This window comes from Salvelinus alpinus, chromosome 4, assembly GCF_045679555.1.
Source record: "Salvelinus alpinus chromosome 4, SLU_Salpinus.1, whole genome shotgun sequence".
Lineage (NCBI taxonomy): Eukaryota > Metazoa > Chordata > Actinopteri > Salmoniformes > Salmonidae > Salvelinus > Salvelinus alpinus.
Window position 1 is genome coordinate 28,480,140 of NC_092089.1, and position 16,305 is coordinate 28,496,444.

The window sequence follows — 16,305 nt, forward strand, 5'->3', positions numbered from 1 at the left end:
ATAGAGTAAGTAATAGTAGGTTCATAATCTTTATTATTAAGTTAGTCTTCCACTTCCAATCTTGTCAGCACTGGGTTAGCACCCATAATCCTCATCTTATGAACTCTCAGAAAACAACCCATGCAGAACACCGACTCACACATCATTACATGTTCCAGCATTGTCCTACTAGAAGAGACCCACCATTGCAACAAAGATATAGAAAGATATATATTTCTTTAACAAATAGAATAAAAATATCTTAAGTGCTTTTACATTGTCACAGGTATCTGTATCTGCTTTGATGTGCTAAAGGCCTGTTCTGGCTTAATCTAGAATATGTTTTTTTTTTTTTTAAAGAAGCAGGATATACAAGTTATATTTGTTAAAATGTGCCATATCAACAATCTCTATTCTTCAACACATGCATGAGTAGTTCCATATGTCATGCGTGTCTATTGGATGTGTAGTTTCTCACTACAGGACAAACCCCAGCAGTAGGAACAAGAAGGGCTGCATAAAGACTCCAACTCCCAGAGTTCCCAGCATAGATGCTCCTAGTGGAGAAAAAAAGGAATTACACCACTTCTCCTGCATATCCATCTTCATTTCAGTTTCTTCCTCATAGTCTAATCAACTCTTTATCTTACCTGACCACAGGAGCATTCCTTTATCTCCATCTCTCACTCCTGTTGTGTACATAACATCTCGTAAATTTGTATTTACCAGCATATGACTGGGAAATATCCACTTGTCAATAACGGGGCGGCAGGTAGCCTATTGGTTAGAGCGTTGGGCCAGTAACCAAAAGGTTACTGGATCGAATCCCCGAGCTGACAAGGTCGTTCTGTCGTTCTGCCCCTGAACACTGTTCTCCGATAGGCCGTCATTGAAAATAAGAATTTGTTCTTAACTGACTTACCTAGTTAAATAAAAAATCTGTGAGCTCAGCTTGTTTGCCATTAGCCAATCGGCATTCTCAACTAGTTCAAAGCACTAGAACACTTTACAAGTAGTATTTTCTGAGGTTCCCACTTGTTATGAACGCAGCATTCATCTCTTCCCCTCCCAGTCCCCTCTCTCCTACTCACCTGAGAGTTGGGACAGGTTGCTGGGTGGGTTTGTAGTCGGTTCTGCGCGGTCATTGGCCATTCGGTTGTAGGCCACACCCAGAGCATTGCCAAGAGCGGCCTGTTGTGCCTCCCCCAGCACCGCCCACTGTGCATTGGTTACCATGGCAGCATTGTCAGGACCCAGGGCCTTCAGCTGGCTGGTTGAGAGTGCCTGATCAGAAATCAGAAGAGTATGGAGTGCTGGGTTCCAAAGTCACCTATTTTTTTCCCGTAAACCTAGTAATTAGAAAACCTCCGTGGAACACAGCAGAGATAGAGAAGAGCCCCCTAAGCAAACTGGTTCTGGGGGTCTGTTCACAAACAAACCCCACGACAGCAACACAATTAGACCCAACCAAATCATGAGAAAACAAAACGATAATTACATTGGAAAGAATTTACAAAAAAACAGAGCAAACTAGAATGCTATTTGGTCCCTAAACAGAGAGTACACAGTGGTGGAATACCTGACCACCGTGACTTACCCAAAATTAAGGAAATCTTTGACTATGTACAGGTACAGACTCAGTGAGCATAGCCTTGCTATTGAGAAAGGCCACCGTAGGCAGACCTGGCTCTCAAGAGGAGACAGGCTATGTGCACACTGCCCACAAAATGAGGTGGAAACTGAGTTGCACTTCCTAACCTCCTACAAAATGTATGACCATATTAGAGACACACATTTCCCTCAGATTACACAGATCCACGAAGAATTCGAAAACAAACCCAATTTTGATATACTCCCATATCTACTGGGTGAAATACCACAGTGTGCCATCACAGCAGCAAGATTTGTGACCTGTTGCCACAAGAAAAGTGCAACCCGTGAAGAACAAACACCATTGTCAATACAACCCATATTTGTTTATTTATTTTCCCTTTTGTACTTTAACTATTTGCATATCATTACAACACTGTATATAGACATAATATGACATTTGAAATGTCTTAATTCTTTTGGAATTTTTGTAATGTTTACTGTTCATTTGTTATTGTTTATTTCACTATTGTTTATCTATTTCACTTGCTTTGGCAATGTTAACATGTTTCCCATGCCAATAAAACCCTTAATTTGAAATTGAAATTGAATTGATAGAGGGAGGCAGGGAGAGAGTGTACTCACAGCGAGGCGGTCTGGGGGGATGAGGGGAACGCTGGTCGGACTGAGGAATGAGAAGGCAGAGGGACTGAGAGACGGAAACTCTGACAAACTCAAACCAGCTGGAGAAAAGTGAGATAAAACAGAGAGAGAGAGAAAGCGAGAGGGGGGAGGAGGGATGAGAAATGGCTTACATTTGAAAATGTATTTCACAAAATAAGAGGGAGCAATAGTGTGAGAGAGAGAGAAAGAGGGGAACAGAGGAGTGTATCTGACCCATGATGTTGCCCAGAGAGTTGACCCGAGCCTCAGTCCATCCCTGTGGTTCTCCAAACACAGCCACGGCACGCTGCTTCAGAAGCTCTGTTACTGCCAGGGGGCACTGCACCTCGCCCACCGACTGTACTGCCTCCCTATAGAGATACATAACACATTATAAAACAAGCTCACGCCAACACACATGCACTGTCCATGTCTAACCTGAAGGCATCAGTGTTGAGTTGACCAGTCTCCTCAGTGTTCAGACCACAGATGAACTGGTCCAGTCCCACCAACTCTACAGCTCCCAGTTCTCCCACTGTCTTATTAATACGCTCCACAAAACCCCTCCACACAGCCTCCCTCTGCCAGGGACCAGACATGATCATCATTAGAGTAGTATTTTGTGTGTGTGTGTGTGTGTGTGTGTGTGTGTGTGTGTGTGTGTGTGTGTGTGTGTGTGTGTGTGTGTGTGTGTGTGTGTGTGTGTGTGTGTGTGTGTGTGTGTGTGTGTGTGTGTGTGTGTGTGTGTGTGTGTGTGTGTGTGTGTGTGTGTGTGTGTGTGTGTGTGTGTGAGTGTGTGTGTGTGTGAGTGAGTGAGTGAGTGAGTGAGTGAGTGAGTGAGTGAGTGAGTGAGTGAGTGAGTGAGTGAGTGTGAGAGAGAGAAAGTTCATATATACAGTACCTGTGGTTGTGTCCAGGAGCAGCGGGAAAGTGTCTCCAGAGTGTCCAGGGAGGAGAAGGGGAGGCTGGGCAGCTCAGTGAGGTTGAACCCCTGAGAGACACAGCCCAGCTGGAGCACCTGGCTCTCATTCAATCCTGACACTGGACCCCAGGCCTGTAGTACAATATAGTACAGCACAGCTCAGAAAGACACTCAACAGCAGAACAAAAAAAGATGCTCACCCCTGCACTCAAGATTCTTCTAACTTCTGTGGAGTTGGATGAAATGACCCCAAGATTTAGACACTGATCTAAGGTATGTTTCGGAACCCCCCGTAGACTTGAAGAGAGTAAACTGATCTGTGCCTGAGCCTGGCCATCTACCTGGATGGCCTTCTCTCTGAGCACCACTAGTTGCTCGGCGCTGTAATCAAGGACCTCCCCCAGCGTTTCCACGGCAGCGGTGATTGTGGCAGCGTCCATCTTGGAGAGCTGGGCTGGGCTCCAGTAGACATTGGCTCCGCCCAGTTCCTCCAATAGAGACACAGTAAGGCCCGCCTCCCCCTGAGGGAGAACTAGAGAGAGAGGGTCCAGGGAGGTTGTGGTAAATGTATTGTAATGTACGTCTTTATTATGTTCATATTCAAAATAATCCCACACACATTCTTATCTGCACCTTAGGTGTGTGTGTTTCTCCTCTCTCACCTGCTCTCCTCCTGCGCATGGGCATTACTTCAGATGTGGAGGTGGAGAGAGAGAAGAGTTTCCATCGCAGGGCTGAGAGGTCCGGACCACTACTAAACTCCTGAGGAGGGTTAGGGACCGGAGGGCTGGGTAGGCTGTCCATCAGGTCAGACAGAGTCTCTTTCAGCCACGACTAGAGGGGGGAGAAGCCACGATAGAAAGTAAAAGAGCAGAGCTTCATTTTTTGAAATTCACAGAAACATTCTGGATTATGAAAGCTTTCTTTATTTCACAAGCGTAGACAACATCAGGGAGAGACTAGTCAAGGGCCTTTCATATGTGGTTGTCAGGGAGATCATGGTGATAGAGAGCTACTGACCTTAAAGCGCAGTGAGCGGACAGCAGAATCATCCAACAGGAGAAGAGGACCCAGGGATTTGATGGTGTCAGCTGTCCAATCAGACGGGTCACTTTCAGAGGAGAGAAACAATAATAATTGTATATTTGTCAAATGTTATTTTGGCAGTAGCAGTTCTATCTAGAAAGGTGAGAGGATGTGCTTGTTCGTACCCGTATGTATCATTGAGCAGCTGGAAGAGCGCCCTCCAGTGGCGTGGAGGAATCTGTTTGCAGGAGGCCAGGGCCTGCACGGTGGAGTTGAGGACCTCAGGGGCCAGGAGGGACATCTGAGAGGGGGCCAGCTCACACAGCAGCGACCCCAGACTCAACACTTCCTCACTGGACAACTTTGACATGTTCCTCCCCTGAGGACACAGGGGTGCACCGGGCTCTGTCACTCATTGCAGTATGTGTGTGTGTGTGTGTGTGTGTGTGTGTGTGTGTGTGTGTGTGTGTGTGTGTGTGTGTGTGTGTGTGTGTGTGTGTGTGTGTGTGTGTGTGTGTGTGTGTGTGTGTGTGTGTGTGTGTGTGTGTGTGTTTGTGATTTACACTAAGATTAGGGTTGGGGTTAGGGTTAAGGTTGAACTAGGATGTGAACATGAAGCTAGGGTTAGGATTAGGGTTAGGATTGAACTAGGATGTAGACATGAACCTAGGGTTAGGATTAGGCTGGAACTGGGATGTGGACATGAAGCTACACATGTAGGATCTTAATTTGAGCCAGTCTGCTACAGTAGGAAAATAATCCTGCAGCAGCAGGAAATGTGAATTATTATGTGGATTATAATTAATGGACTTTTTTGTTGTTGGGGTTGATAAAAAATATTGTTATGGCAAATCAAGTCTGACATTTTAAAGTAGAAATTATAAACTTAGAAGCCCTTTTAAACCTTGAATACACTAGTACACTAGTTTGCATTCCTACGGTCTCAGCAACAATAGTGACCAAATGAAGATCCTACATCTGTAGGGTTATGGTTGTGTGTTTACCAGGCAGTTCAGGGCTCTGTTGGTCAGTGTGGGGCGAGAGCGAGAGGTGAGAGGCAAAGAACTCAGGTTGGCCTCTTTCATCTTCTTCATGAACACAGCACATACAGAGGCAGGTAGACTGGCTATCTTCTCAGCCCTGAGAGAGAGAGAGAGAGAGAGAGAGAGAGAGAGAGAGCGAGACAGAGCGAGAGAGAGCGAGAGAGAGCGAGAGATGTCCACAGACATTACCTGCTGATTGATTCTTAATTTATTATCCCACAATTTAAAATATTTATTTCATGTATGTTTTTAATTCCAGGAAATTCTGAAATATATAGGGGATACACTTAAAAAAACATTTGCATAAAAACAATGGGTCAGTGTGGCCCCCTGGACAGCTGGGGACGATTTCAATTGAAACCCCTGAAACCCAGCAAAATCTGCCAGTGTGTGTGTGTAATCACGGCAGGTGAAGCAGCAGCAGGGTGGGGATCTCCTCCAGCTCTGTGTCTGTGATGTTGTTGAAGTAGCCTGCTCTCTTTTTCTCCAAACCTGCAAACAGACTCTGTGCAGTACAGCACACCTGACAGACAAGGTGAGAGGGCGGGAGATAAAAGAGTGTCTCAAAATCAATGTAAAAATAGCCCCTAAGCATGTAATAACCAGCCTGACCTCAGAGCTATATGAAACAAACTTGTATGTATTTCTGAGCATCTCGAAGACGTATGATATCTACTAATGGCCTAGTTACTTTAGACAGAAATTCATTTAGGGAGGTTGGTCGGAGAGGATGAGTGGGTGTAATTCGCGACCATTTTACAATCCAAAGGTTTCGTGTTTGAGTCGTGTCGGGGCATTTGTAGCTTTTTATACAACGGGTGGGTCTAATCCTGAATGCTGATTGGATAAAATCGCATTCCAACCGGTGTCTATCCCATAAATTAACACCGGCTAAATCTATGACATTAAAATGCCTATTTACTCTATTGCATCTGACTGAATTTATAAACTTGATCTCCACTATAAAAAGCATCTGGACATTATCTCACATTTCTTTTGGACAGTGTTTAGTTTTCAACAGTGGAGTAGATTTAGCCGGTGTTAATTTATGGAATAGACACCGGTTGGAATGCTATTTTATCCAATCAGCATTCAGGATTAGACTCACCCGTTGTATAAAAAGCTACAATTGCCCCGACACGACTCAAACACGAAACCTTTGGATTGTTAGATGGTCGCGAATTACACCCACTCATCCTCTCCGACCAACCTCACTAAATGAATTTCTGTCTATTTGTATAAACCTTGCCGTCTGTCTCTCCGACATTTGCAACATTGTTTCAAATTTTCAAATTCGACTCCAGCTGTCCCATAGTAATGAAAGTGTTGGGACGAGACAGACAGGCAGGCAGCGTTTCTCAGCCAGTCGAAATCATGAATCAGCTGGCATATTTTCATGGATATATATAAAGAAATGTAAATTGAAAAAAGGTAAAACGTGTGCAGCTAGTTTGCAGTCTTTCCAGCTTCAGTTTGAAGTGATTGTGTTAGCTGTGTTGTTGGCTAGCTCCTCTGAGTCCTGACCAGTAAGCATATTTTCTATGCCAGGCGAAATCGCGCATCATTAGCTCATTGTTATGGATGTATCCAAATAAATGTCACTGGAAAACAGCTTAAACAAATGCAAATGCAGCTACTTTGCTATTATTCTGGCTGCAACCTTAGATTGGTGTCAGAACTATATCTTGTTGAAGGATGAAATAGTATGAATAAATTAATCAAAATAACGTTTTTAATGAAAATATGTCAATCATTATTTGAAAATGTTGGTAACCCGTTGTATAAAAGTGATAATGCCCTCGAAGCCGGTGTTTGGAGGATATCAGAATTATCACTTAATTAGCTAACCCTTCCCCTAACCCTTATTCTAAACTTGACCCAACAATTCACCTAACAGGCTATGCAAATTATCCTAACCTTTGTTTTTAGTTCACCTAACCACGAACGTAATTCTCCTTCGCTGTTACGACGCAACAAGCAACCTGGTCTCAGAGAAATACATACAAGTCCTCCAAGATGTATAATAACTTACATCATCCAATTCGTATGCTATTGTACGACCAGGTAAGATGTATGATACTATAAATCCTCTAATTCATATGATATTCTATGACCGCTACTCCATTCATAATGTAACCTGTCAGTTGTCACAGATTTACATACAGAATAGTAGGAGTGGCAGTCATCACTTGTGTGTGTGTGTATATGTGTGTGTGTACCTGTGTCTTGGAGAGCCAGCGTGGAGTCTCTGTCACAGCTTGGGCCATCTCCAGGACGCCACTTTCAGCCACCTTTTCAATCATCTCACAGGCCACGCCCTGCATCGCCGAGCCCAGCTTCCTGTCATCATCATCATTTACATTGTAGTCATTAGGCAGACGCTCTTATCCAGAGCGACTTACAGGAGCAACTACCTTGCTTATCATCATCATCCTCATCATTAGTACCATCAGAAACTGTGTGTGTGTGTTCTCACCGCATGTCTGGAAGTGTCATCTTCTTGCCGAGGATATTTCTGACCAGAAAGGCCGACTGCAAGACAGAGAACAGTGAGTAATGTCACACCAGTGGCCGTAGTCCCCAGAGTTGCGTTCAGAAGACACACACACCTGTGCACGTGTCCACTGCTTGCCCTCCAATTGGTCGAGGGAGGTCAGGTTAGCCTTGTCCAGGGTAGTCAGGGATAGGCTGGACAGCAGAGAGGCAGGGACTTTCTGGATCAGCTCTGAGGCATTCACATCCCCAAGCAGCTACACACACACACACACACACACACACACACACACACACACACACACACACACACACACACACACACACACACACACACACACACACACACACACACACACACACACACACACACACACACACACACACACACACACACACACACACACACACACACACACACACACACACACACACACACACACACACACACACACACACACACACACACACACACACACACACACACACACACACACACACACACACACACACACACACACACAGATTACTTTAGGATCAACCTGAACCATCTTTGCTGCATATCTAATTTTATTCTATGACTTCTCCCTCTCTTCCCCTCTCACCCCTCCCTTCCCCTCTCACCCTCTCTTACCCATCCCTTCCCCTCTCACCCCTCCCTTCTCCTTTCACCCCTCCCTTCCCCTCTCACTCCTCCCTCTCTTACCCCCTCCAGCAATGCTTTTCTCTGTAGACTGGTCATCTTTTGACTCATCATGTCCAGACCCTCATTACCCAGAAGCCCCTGGGATTTGACCTTCCTGAGGACAGAGGAGGCCACGCCCGTCACAGCTGAACCCAGAGACATTAACTCCTTACCAGACACCTCCTGAGAGATTGAGTGAGAGAGAGAGAGAGAGAGAAAGAGAGAGAGAGAGGGGGGGAGGAAGGGTAGAAGGGAGAGTAGAGATACAGAAATGAGAGTTTTTAGAGCTGCTCTCTATTTGACCATTAGTTCCTAACTTGGCCCCTCATACAATAGAAGAGGATCACCTAAACATTCCAGTTGAGAAGCCTGTTAATAGTACTGACTGAGACAAAGACATATTGATAAGAGTAACACCTCTCTCACCTGCTTCCCCTGCAGTAATTTATTGGCCAGTGTTTTGGCCTGGGTCAGACCCCACTTCACCTCTGACCCCAGTGACATCAGGGTGTCCTTGAGGGCATCGGGGGAGAACTGGGAGAGATGGAAAGGGGAAAGCAGTGTAACACCGGGACCCAGCGCACGCAGCAGCTCAGGACTGGTATCATCCACAGATGATGACATCACAGTGTTGACGAGCTTCTTCTTCAGCTGGAAGCCGGAGGAGGAGGGGAGAGGAAGACGAGGGGAGATGTGGAAGGAAGAGGAGGGTTAAAAATAAACACCACAGATTATTCCCATAATTGTTCTCTGTAAAATCCCTACTTTAGTGATTCCTGAGTTATAAACTATAAACTACAACAACTTTGGAAAGAGTGAGAGAGAGACAGAGAGACAGAGAGACAGAGAGACAGAGAGAGAGAGACAGAGACAGAGAGAGTGAGAGAGAGAGAGAGAGAGAGACAGAGAGTGAGAGAGAGAGACAGAAAGAGAGAGAGCGAGAGAGAGAGAGAGAGACTGGGGGGATACCTTGTTGACTCCAGAGTTGCTACATTCATCAAGTTGAGAGAGGAGGAGCCGGCTCATGGAGGAGTTTAGGGTTGGGGCGTCATCATAGAAACATGCCAGCGAGCCCAGTCTGGATAGGAAAGGGTCAGAGGTCATAGGTCAGAGTTAATTAAAATACCCTACTGGCTATGTTTGGTAAGTCATCCAACATCTGTTCTGAACTCTCCTCCCTTGTTTGTTTGTCACATTTCTGTGACTAAGCACTCGCTCATGCTCAAGGTAGAAGTATGTAGATCTGGCTAATTCAGGATAAATGCTAATCTAACCGTCAATACCTATTTTGTTTAGTAAAGTAATTATGTAACTACAGGATGGTCTGAACAATTAGCAAAATGAATGGTAATTTGCATATCCAGCACAGGAGGCTGGTGGCACATTAATTTGGGAGGATGGGCTCATAGTAATGGCTGGAACGGAATGAATGGAACACTATCGAACACATCAAACACATGGTTTCTATGTGTTTGATTCCATTCCATTCACTCTATTCTAGCTATTATTATCAGCCGTCCTCCCCTCAGCAGCCTCCTGTGATGTCCAGGTGATGCAGCTCCAGTCCTTCTCTCAGGCACGTACAGACCTGTCCAGGTTCTGGACCAAGTCATCTCTCTTCTGGGAGCACTCTCGGATCTTCTGGAGTATCTTTCTGCCCTGGAGAGGAGGGAGCCCCCCCACCCCTCTGAAGGAGGAAGGGAACTGGGGCGAATGGAAGAATTGACACAACTAGGGAAAGAGAGAGATAGTGGGGAAGACAGATAGATTAAAATAGAAGTTGTAAAATAGGGGACTGTGATCTGTTTGAGGGCCTCAGTGAGTTTTGATGCGATCCATTAAAAAGCAGAGTGGGGAGAACTACAACAAACAAAGACCTGGTCGTTGGGGATGGTTTGGATGTCGTCCATGGGCAGCCCGGAAAGGAAGGGCCCCATCATCTTCATCACATCCATCTTCAGCCACACCAGCCAGGGAGGACAGGGGCTGGGCATCACTGGAGAGAGAGGAGGGTGGCAAACACACACACACAGTTGGCACACACACGTACAGGGCAGAGTAGTACTTTGACACACACATGATGTCACAACAGTGGTTGTAGTCACCAGAGTTGTGTTCAGTAGACACACACACACACACACACACACACACACACACACACACACACACACACACACACACACACACACACACACACACACACACACACACACACACACACACACACACACACACACACACACACACACACACACACACACACACACACACACACACACACACACACAGGGCCCAGTATTACTTGAACACACACATGGGTACTTGAACACACACATGCAGATGTAATAAACACATAAACACACTGCAGAGTGAAGATCTGTGTGACACACACGCAAATCAGGTGTTGTGTCTCGAATAAACACACACCTCTCCGCTGTCCTTTGGACACAACTCCCTCTCTCCCTTTTCATAGCCGCGGGAAGTAGTTTGGGGTGATTTTTCAGGGGGTGCTGCAACACCCTCAGCATCCCTACTTCCCGCATCTATGTCCCTTTTCATGCCTCTCCTCCTCTTCCTCCTCTTCCTCCCTCCTTTCTTTACTCTGCTTCGGTCTTCTCCTTTCCAGCTTGTATCCTTCTCTCCTTCCTCCCTGCTCTTCTCCTCTTCTTCCAAGCTTGTTTCCTGTATTTTCTCATAATTTCTTTCCATTTGGTTTGTCTTTAGGATGTTTCCCACCTTTCAATGGTTTCTTCTCGTTCTCATTCTCCTCCTCTTTCCTTTCCTCTCTCCCCCTCTTTGCTTTCTTCTCTCCCCCTCTTAGCTTTCTTCTCTCCCCCTCTTTCCTTTCCTCTCTCCCCCTCTTGATTTGGGTCCCTCTCAATCTTTCTCTTGCTCCGGTTGGACTTGAAGAGATTGATCATTAGTATTTGGATCATAAGGTATAAAACAAGACTGTTTCTGTTGTTGTTGTTGATGTAACATCTAAAATCTCAAATAAACATATTTGTATCAGTATTTAGTTTAATTATAATAATGAATAATGTAACATATTCTGTCTCTGCAGAGGTGGTTCTCACCTGTCATATCAGGCTGTGGTGGTCTAGCAGGCCAGTTCTGTCCTACTTCTGGTCTGAGTGTCTGTCCTGGCTCCTGTTCTGGTTTAGGTGTCTGTCCTGGTTCCTGTTCTGGTCTGTGTGTCTGTCCTGGTTTCTGGTCTGGTATGGATCTGGGGCGCCAGGCTGCAGCAGTGTGGCTGCAGTTGTAGTTGTTCTGGGCCACCCGCTCCTTGGCCCACTCTCTGATCTGAACACGCTGCTCCTCAGAGAGAGACCCAAACACCTCTCCCAGCATCTTCATCCTGGAACCAGACCATACTGTTACCACACACACACACACACACACACACACACACACACACACACACACACACACACACACACACACACACACACACACACACACACACACACACACACACACACACACACACACACACACACACACACACACACACACACACACACACACACACACACACACACACTCACATCTTTTCCAGGTGGGGGTTCTGTATCCAGGGAGGCAGGGTCATCTGAGGCGGGGGCATGTTCTGTAGGAGGGGTTTAGCGGCCCACACCAGCCTCCCATAATCCTCTGGTTCCATGTCGTCCCCACCCTTCATCATCAGGGCAACCCAAGAGAGGGGGGCAATGAACGCTCTCAGGAAACACTGGGGACCAGCCTGAGAGAGAGAAAGAAAGATGTTGCATTTGGGAAGTAAACAGGAGCATTGTTGAAGCCAGGTTATAATCTCATGCTAGGGCTTAACCTGTCACGCCCAACGCAGGAGATGAGAAGCAGGTACAGGAAGTGAACCATTTAATATAGACGGACACACAGCGGAACAAGAACAACATAGATATAGACACGACAAACAGTGCTACTACAGGGAACAACACAGAAGAGCAGACATATATGCAGCGACAATTAACATAGTGAGGGAGTCCAGGTGAGTCCAATGAGCGCAGCTGCGTGTAATGATGGTAACAGTTGCGTATAATGACGGGTAGCCTGGCGCCCTCGAGCGCCAGGGAGGGGGAGCGGGAGCAGGCGTGACAAAACCACGACTAGTGGGAGGGCTGAAGATGCAGTATTGTTGAAAAACAGCTGGTAATTGGCTGAGAGGGCTTGAGTGACACTGACCGAAGAGTTCCTCATGTGCTCAATGAAGCTTGGTAGACTGGAACAGTTCCACATCCTCTCTGTCACGTTCTAGAAAGAGACAGATAGAGGAACATTTATTAAAAATGTCATCATCTTATGCCTTTTAGTTTAATAAACAGCTTATAAAAACCACTGTAAAACTTTACATAAAACAAGACCAAATATGGCCTTTGTGTCTAAAATGAATACAATCCCCATTATGTAAATCATTGTTTGCAACACTCCTGGTGTATGACTAGAGTACTGTCAGTGTATTTGCATATTTTGAATATATCTAGCTATGTAAATGAAGATGAATGTTGAGGTACCCATTCACGGTCAGAGTCAGGGTATTTCATGGTGCTATTGGGCTGGAAATAGAAGTGGGAAGCAGAGTCCATGTCTGTGTCTGAGTAGGTATCTGTTTCCTCAGCAGGGAGGGAGGTGAGGAGTGAGTGGAAGTGGGAGAGAGGGTTGGGACTAGACATGCTGTCTTCCATTTGCACCCCACTGATAGAGAGAGAAAGAGAAAGAGCGTGAGAGAGAGCGAGAGGGGGGGCTAACTTGTAGATCCATTAATTTGCACACACACACAAACACACACACACACACACACACACACACACACACACACACACACACACACACACACACACACACACACACACACACACACACACACACACACACACACACACACACACACACACACACACACACACACACACACACACACACACATGGGTCACCTTACCTGTTATTAAAGGGGTTGTCCGTCGTCATGGGTACCAGGTGTCCTGTAGCATAGCAACCATGCATTAAGAAACACACAGGAAAAACAAGATGATGTAATAAGCATTATCAAACTGTTTTAATGTATGCAACAATAATGTGGTGCTGTTTCCAGCATGTTGTTCATAAGCAATATTATTACAATGATACATTAGTGATACTCTCTGTGTTTACTAGGATAGAGGATGTATGTGCTGTGTCCTCACCCATTTGCAGGCATCTCATCATCTGTGGGGACAGAGGGACACCAGAATGAACTACGGGACTGTTACTTTTACTGATGGCTTTCTACCTGTTGTCTCTTCATTGACTATCTACAAGTAACCTACAGTACAAACTGAGGTATAATGTCATACCACTTTACAGTGAGGTATGAGACAGCCTCGCCAGTCAGCCATCTAGGGTGTCACAATACACATAGCAGGTGAAGGAGTCTGTGTGGGGCTTAAACTACAGCTGGGGATGGTGTAACTGTAACATCAACATAGGCCAACTGTGTGTGTACTGATCAGTACTGTAGTAACATCACCCAGAGGTGTGTGTACTGATCAGTACTGTAGTAACATCACCCAGAGGTGTGTGTACTGATCAGTACTGTAGTAACATCACCCAGAGGTGTGTGTACTGATCAGTACTGTAGTAACATCACCCAGAGGTGTGTGTACTGATCAGTACTGTAGTAACATCACCCAGAAGTGTGTGTACTGATCAGTACTGTAGTAACATCACCCAGAGGTGTGTGTACTGATCAGTACTGTAGGAACATCACCCAGAGGTGTGTGTACTGATCAGTACTGTAGGAACATCACCCAGAGGTGTGTGTACTGATCAGTACTGTAGTAACATCACCCAGAGGTGTGTGTACTGATCAGTACTGTAGTAACATCACCCAGAGGTGTGTGTACTGATCAGTACTGTAGTAACATCACCCAGAGGTGTGTGTACTGATCAGTACTGTAGTAACATCACCCAGAGGTGTGTGTACTGATCAGTACTGTAGTAACATCACCCAGAGGTGTGTGTACTGATCAGTACTGTAGTAACATCACCCAGAGGTGTGTGTACTGATCAGTACTGTAGTAACATCACCCAGAGGTGTGTGTACTGATCAGTACTGTAGTAACATCACCCAGAGGTGGTCAGGTAAGGCAGGCCATAGACTATTGATTGATTGATTGATTGACTGGTTGTTTGATTGATTACCAGTTTCTTGGCCATGTCTTGGAAGTGAGCGGGCGGAGATGGGAAGCCTGGGGTCGCGGGGTCAGGGTCAAGCATCATGGGAGACATCGGTGACATTGTATCTGGGTAGAGGGCTGAGAGGGGCATATTGCATACACAGACACACACATGAGCACGGACACGCACACGTCCACAAACTGTCAACATGTTATGTGTGTATGCTACACTTGTTTCCTGTTTGCATCTAACTGTAATTTAGGAAGGATCCACTGTTGCAAAATGGAAGAAGGATAGGCCTGCTGTGTTTGCTGCTTACCTGAGACTGCATGGACTAGGAAGAGGAGGAGGAGAGCCTTCTCCCCTGGTGAAGCCATGGTGGAACTGTCCACCTCTGCTTTAAAGAGGAGGAGGAGAGAGGTGATGTCAGCCATTGTAAACATCAATTCTAAACGTGGAATCATTCTAATTTCCCACCTTTCACTAAATGTAATTCTAATATTGTTTCTATCTATCGTGCATCCCTTCGTTCTCAGTAAAAGACTACTTTTATTGTCGGAAAAATGTCAGTTGGAAAACGTGTCTCCATGTGAGCCAGGTCTCAGGGATACTAGGGTATATTCTTTAATGCTTCCTCCTCTGAGGCTGTGAGCTCACAGCTGCCTAGCTACCGCCCTAGTTACCCACCTAGTTACCTGCCCCATGGAGTAAGCCCACTGGGGGTAAAGGAGAACATGCTGTGAAAAACATGCACTTTAATTGATATGTTATGTCACGCTCTTTCTCCATCTCTCTATCTTTCTCTCAGTTATATTTGCCTTTCTACCGTACTCTTTTCCTCCTCTCTCTCCCTCCTCCCTCCACTCTCTCTCTCTCGCTCTCCTCCTCTCTTTCCATGTCGCTGTTTCAAAACCACTGCTTCCTATAATCGCTTCTGTAAAATACTTTGGGTTTGGCCTTGAGGTGTGTCATGCAATCTGCCTGTCTGAGCGTGGTGATTCTGGGGTTTATGGTCATAATCACCAATTACAGAATTATTTGACTATATGAATATACATTGGTTACAAATTCCTGGGACTGTCTCCTCTAGAGAGACAGTCTGTCTATTCTGAATATCTTATTAATTTGAATTAGTTCATTAGTCCATTTTTAGTACTCTGTCCTTGCACATTAGTGATGCATTTTTCATAGATTAACTATTCATAGATTGAAAATGGTGGCTTTTAAAAAGTATTATAAATATACTTCTTCTGTGAGACAGATCATTGTTTACTTCAAAATGTAAAAAGCAACACACTGTCAATCCTTATTAGATAATGATGCAATTGACAGAGCAACAACACACAACCAACACAGTTCTAACCATTATTGAGGGCACAACTAACACAGTTCTAACCATTATGGAGGCCACAAACAAACCGAAGATAAATGTACTTACTGAATGGTGTTTTCTTTTTGGATGTGGAGTAGAGTATGTAACAGCAGTATGTTCAGCAGGAGAAGAGTGTATGTGTCCTCTCTCCCTCCCTCCCTCTCTCCCTCCCTCCCTCCTGGGAGGTTACCTGTACAGGTGTCAGACCAGGTGCATACGCTCTGCGTGTGTGTGTCTCATACAAGCCCAGAGTATTGTGTGTGGGAATGCTATGTTGGCCATGTTACAGTAATCAGGCCTTAGTTCACAGTCATTTTATGTCAAAGATAATCATTATCATACTATATCAGAGAAGAAA

At 45.4% G+C, this 16,305-nt stretch overlaps 1 protein-coding gene across 1 annotated transcript; it reads right to left on the minus strand.

The window, feature by feature from the left end:
- Positions 1-16: 16 nt before the first annotated feature.
- On the minus strand, positions 17-16,064 carry LOC139573224 (otoancorin-like). Its single transcript, XM_071396450.1, has 29 exons — positions 16,014-16,064; positions 14,895-14,969; positions 14,600-14,712; positions 13,603-13,624; positions 13,359-13,401; positions 12,934-13,114; positions 12,605-12,673; positions 11,950-12,143; positions 11,479-11,759; positions 10,279-10,397; positions 9,990-10,132; positions 9,371-9,479; positions 8,828-9,052; positions 8,423-8,584; positions 7,833-7,973; positions 7,700-7,755; positions 7,443-7,563; positions 5,628-5,746; positions 5,185-5,320; positions 4,366-4,559; positions 4,175-4,265; positions 3,817-3,988; positions 3,496-3,686; positions 3,134-3,286; positions 2,671-2,813; positions 2,467-2,603; positions 2,215-2,312; positions 1,071-1,263; positions 17-536 (listed from the first exon to the last, which is right to left on the minus strand). Exons 2-29 carry the CDS (start codon positions 14,950-14,952, stop codon positions 457-459), a joined length of 3,744 nt encoding a protein of 1,247 aa, XP_071252551.1. The 5' UTR covers positions 14,953-14,969; positions 16,014-16,064; the 3' UTR covers positions 17-456.
- Between the last annotated feature and the right edge of the window lie 241 nt (positions 16,065-16,305).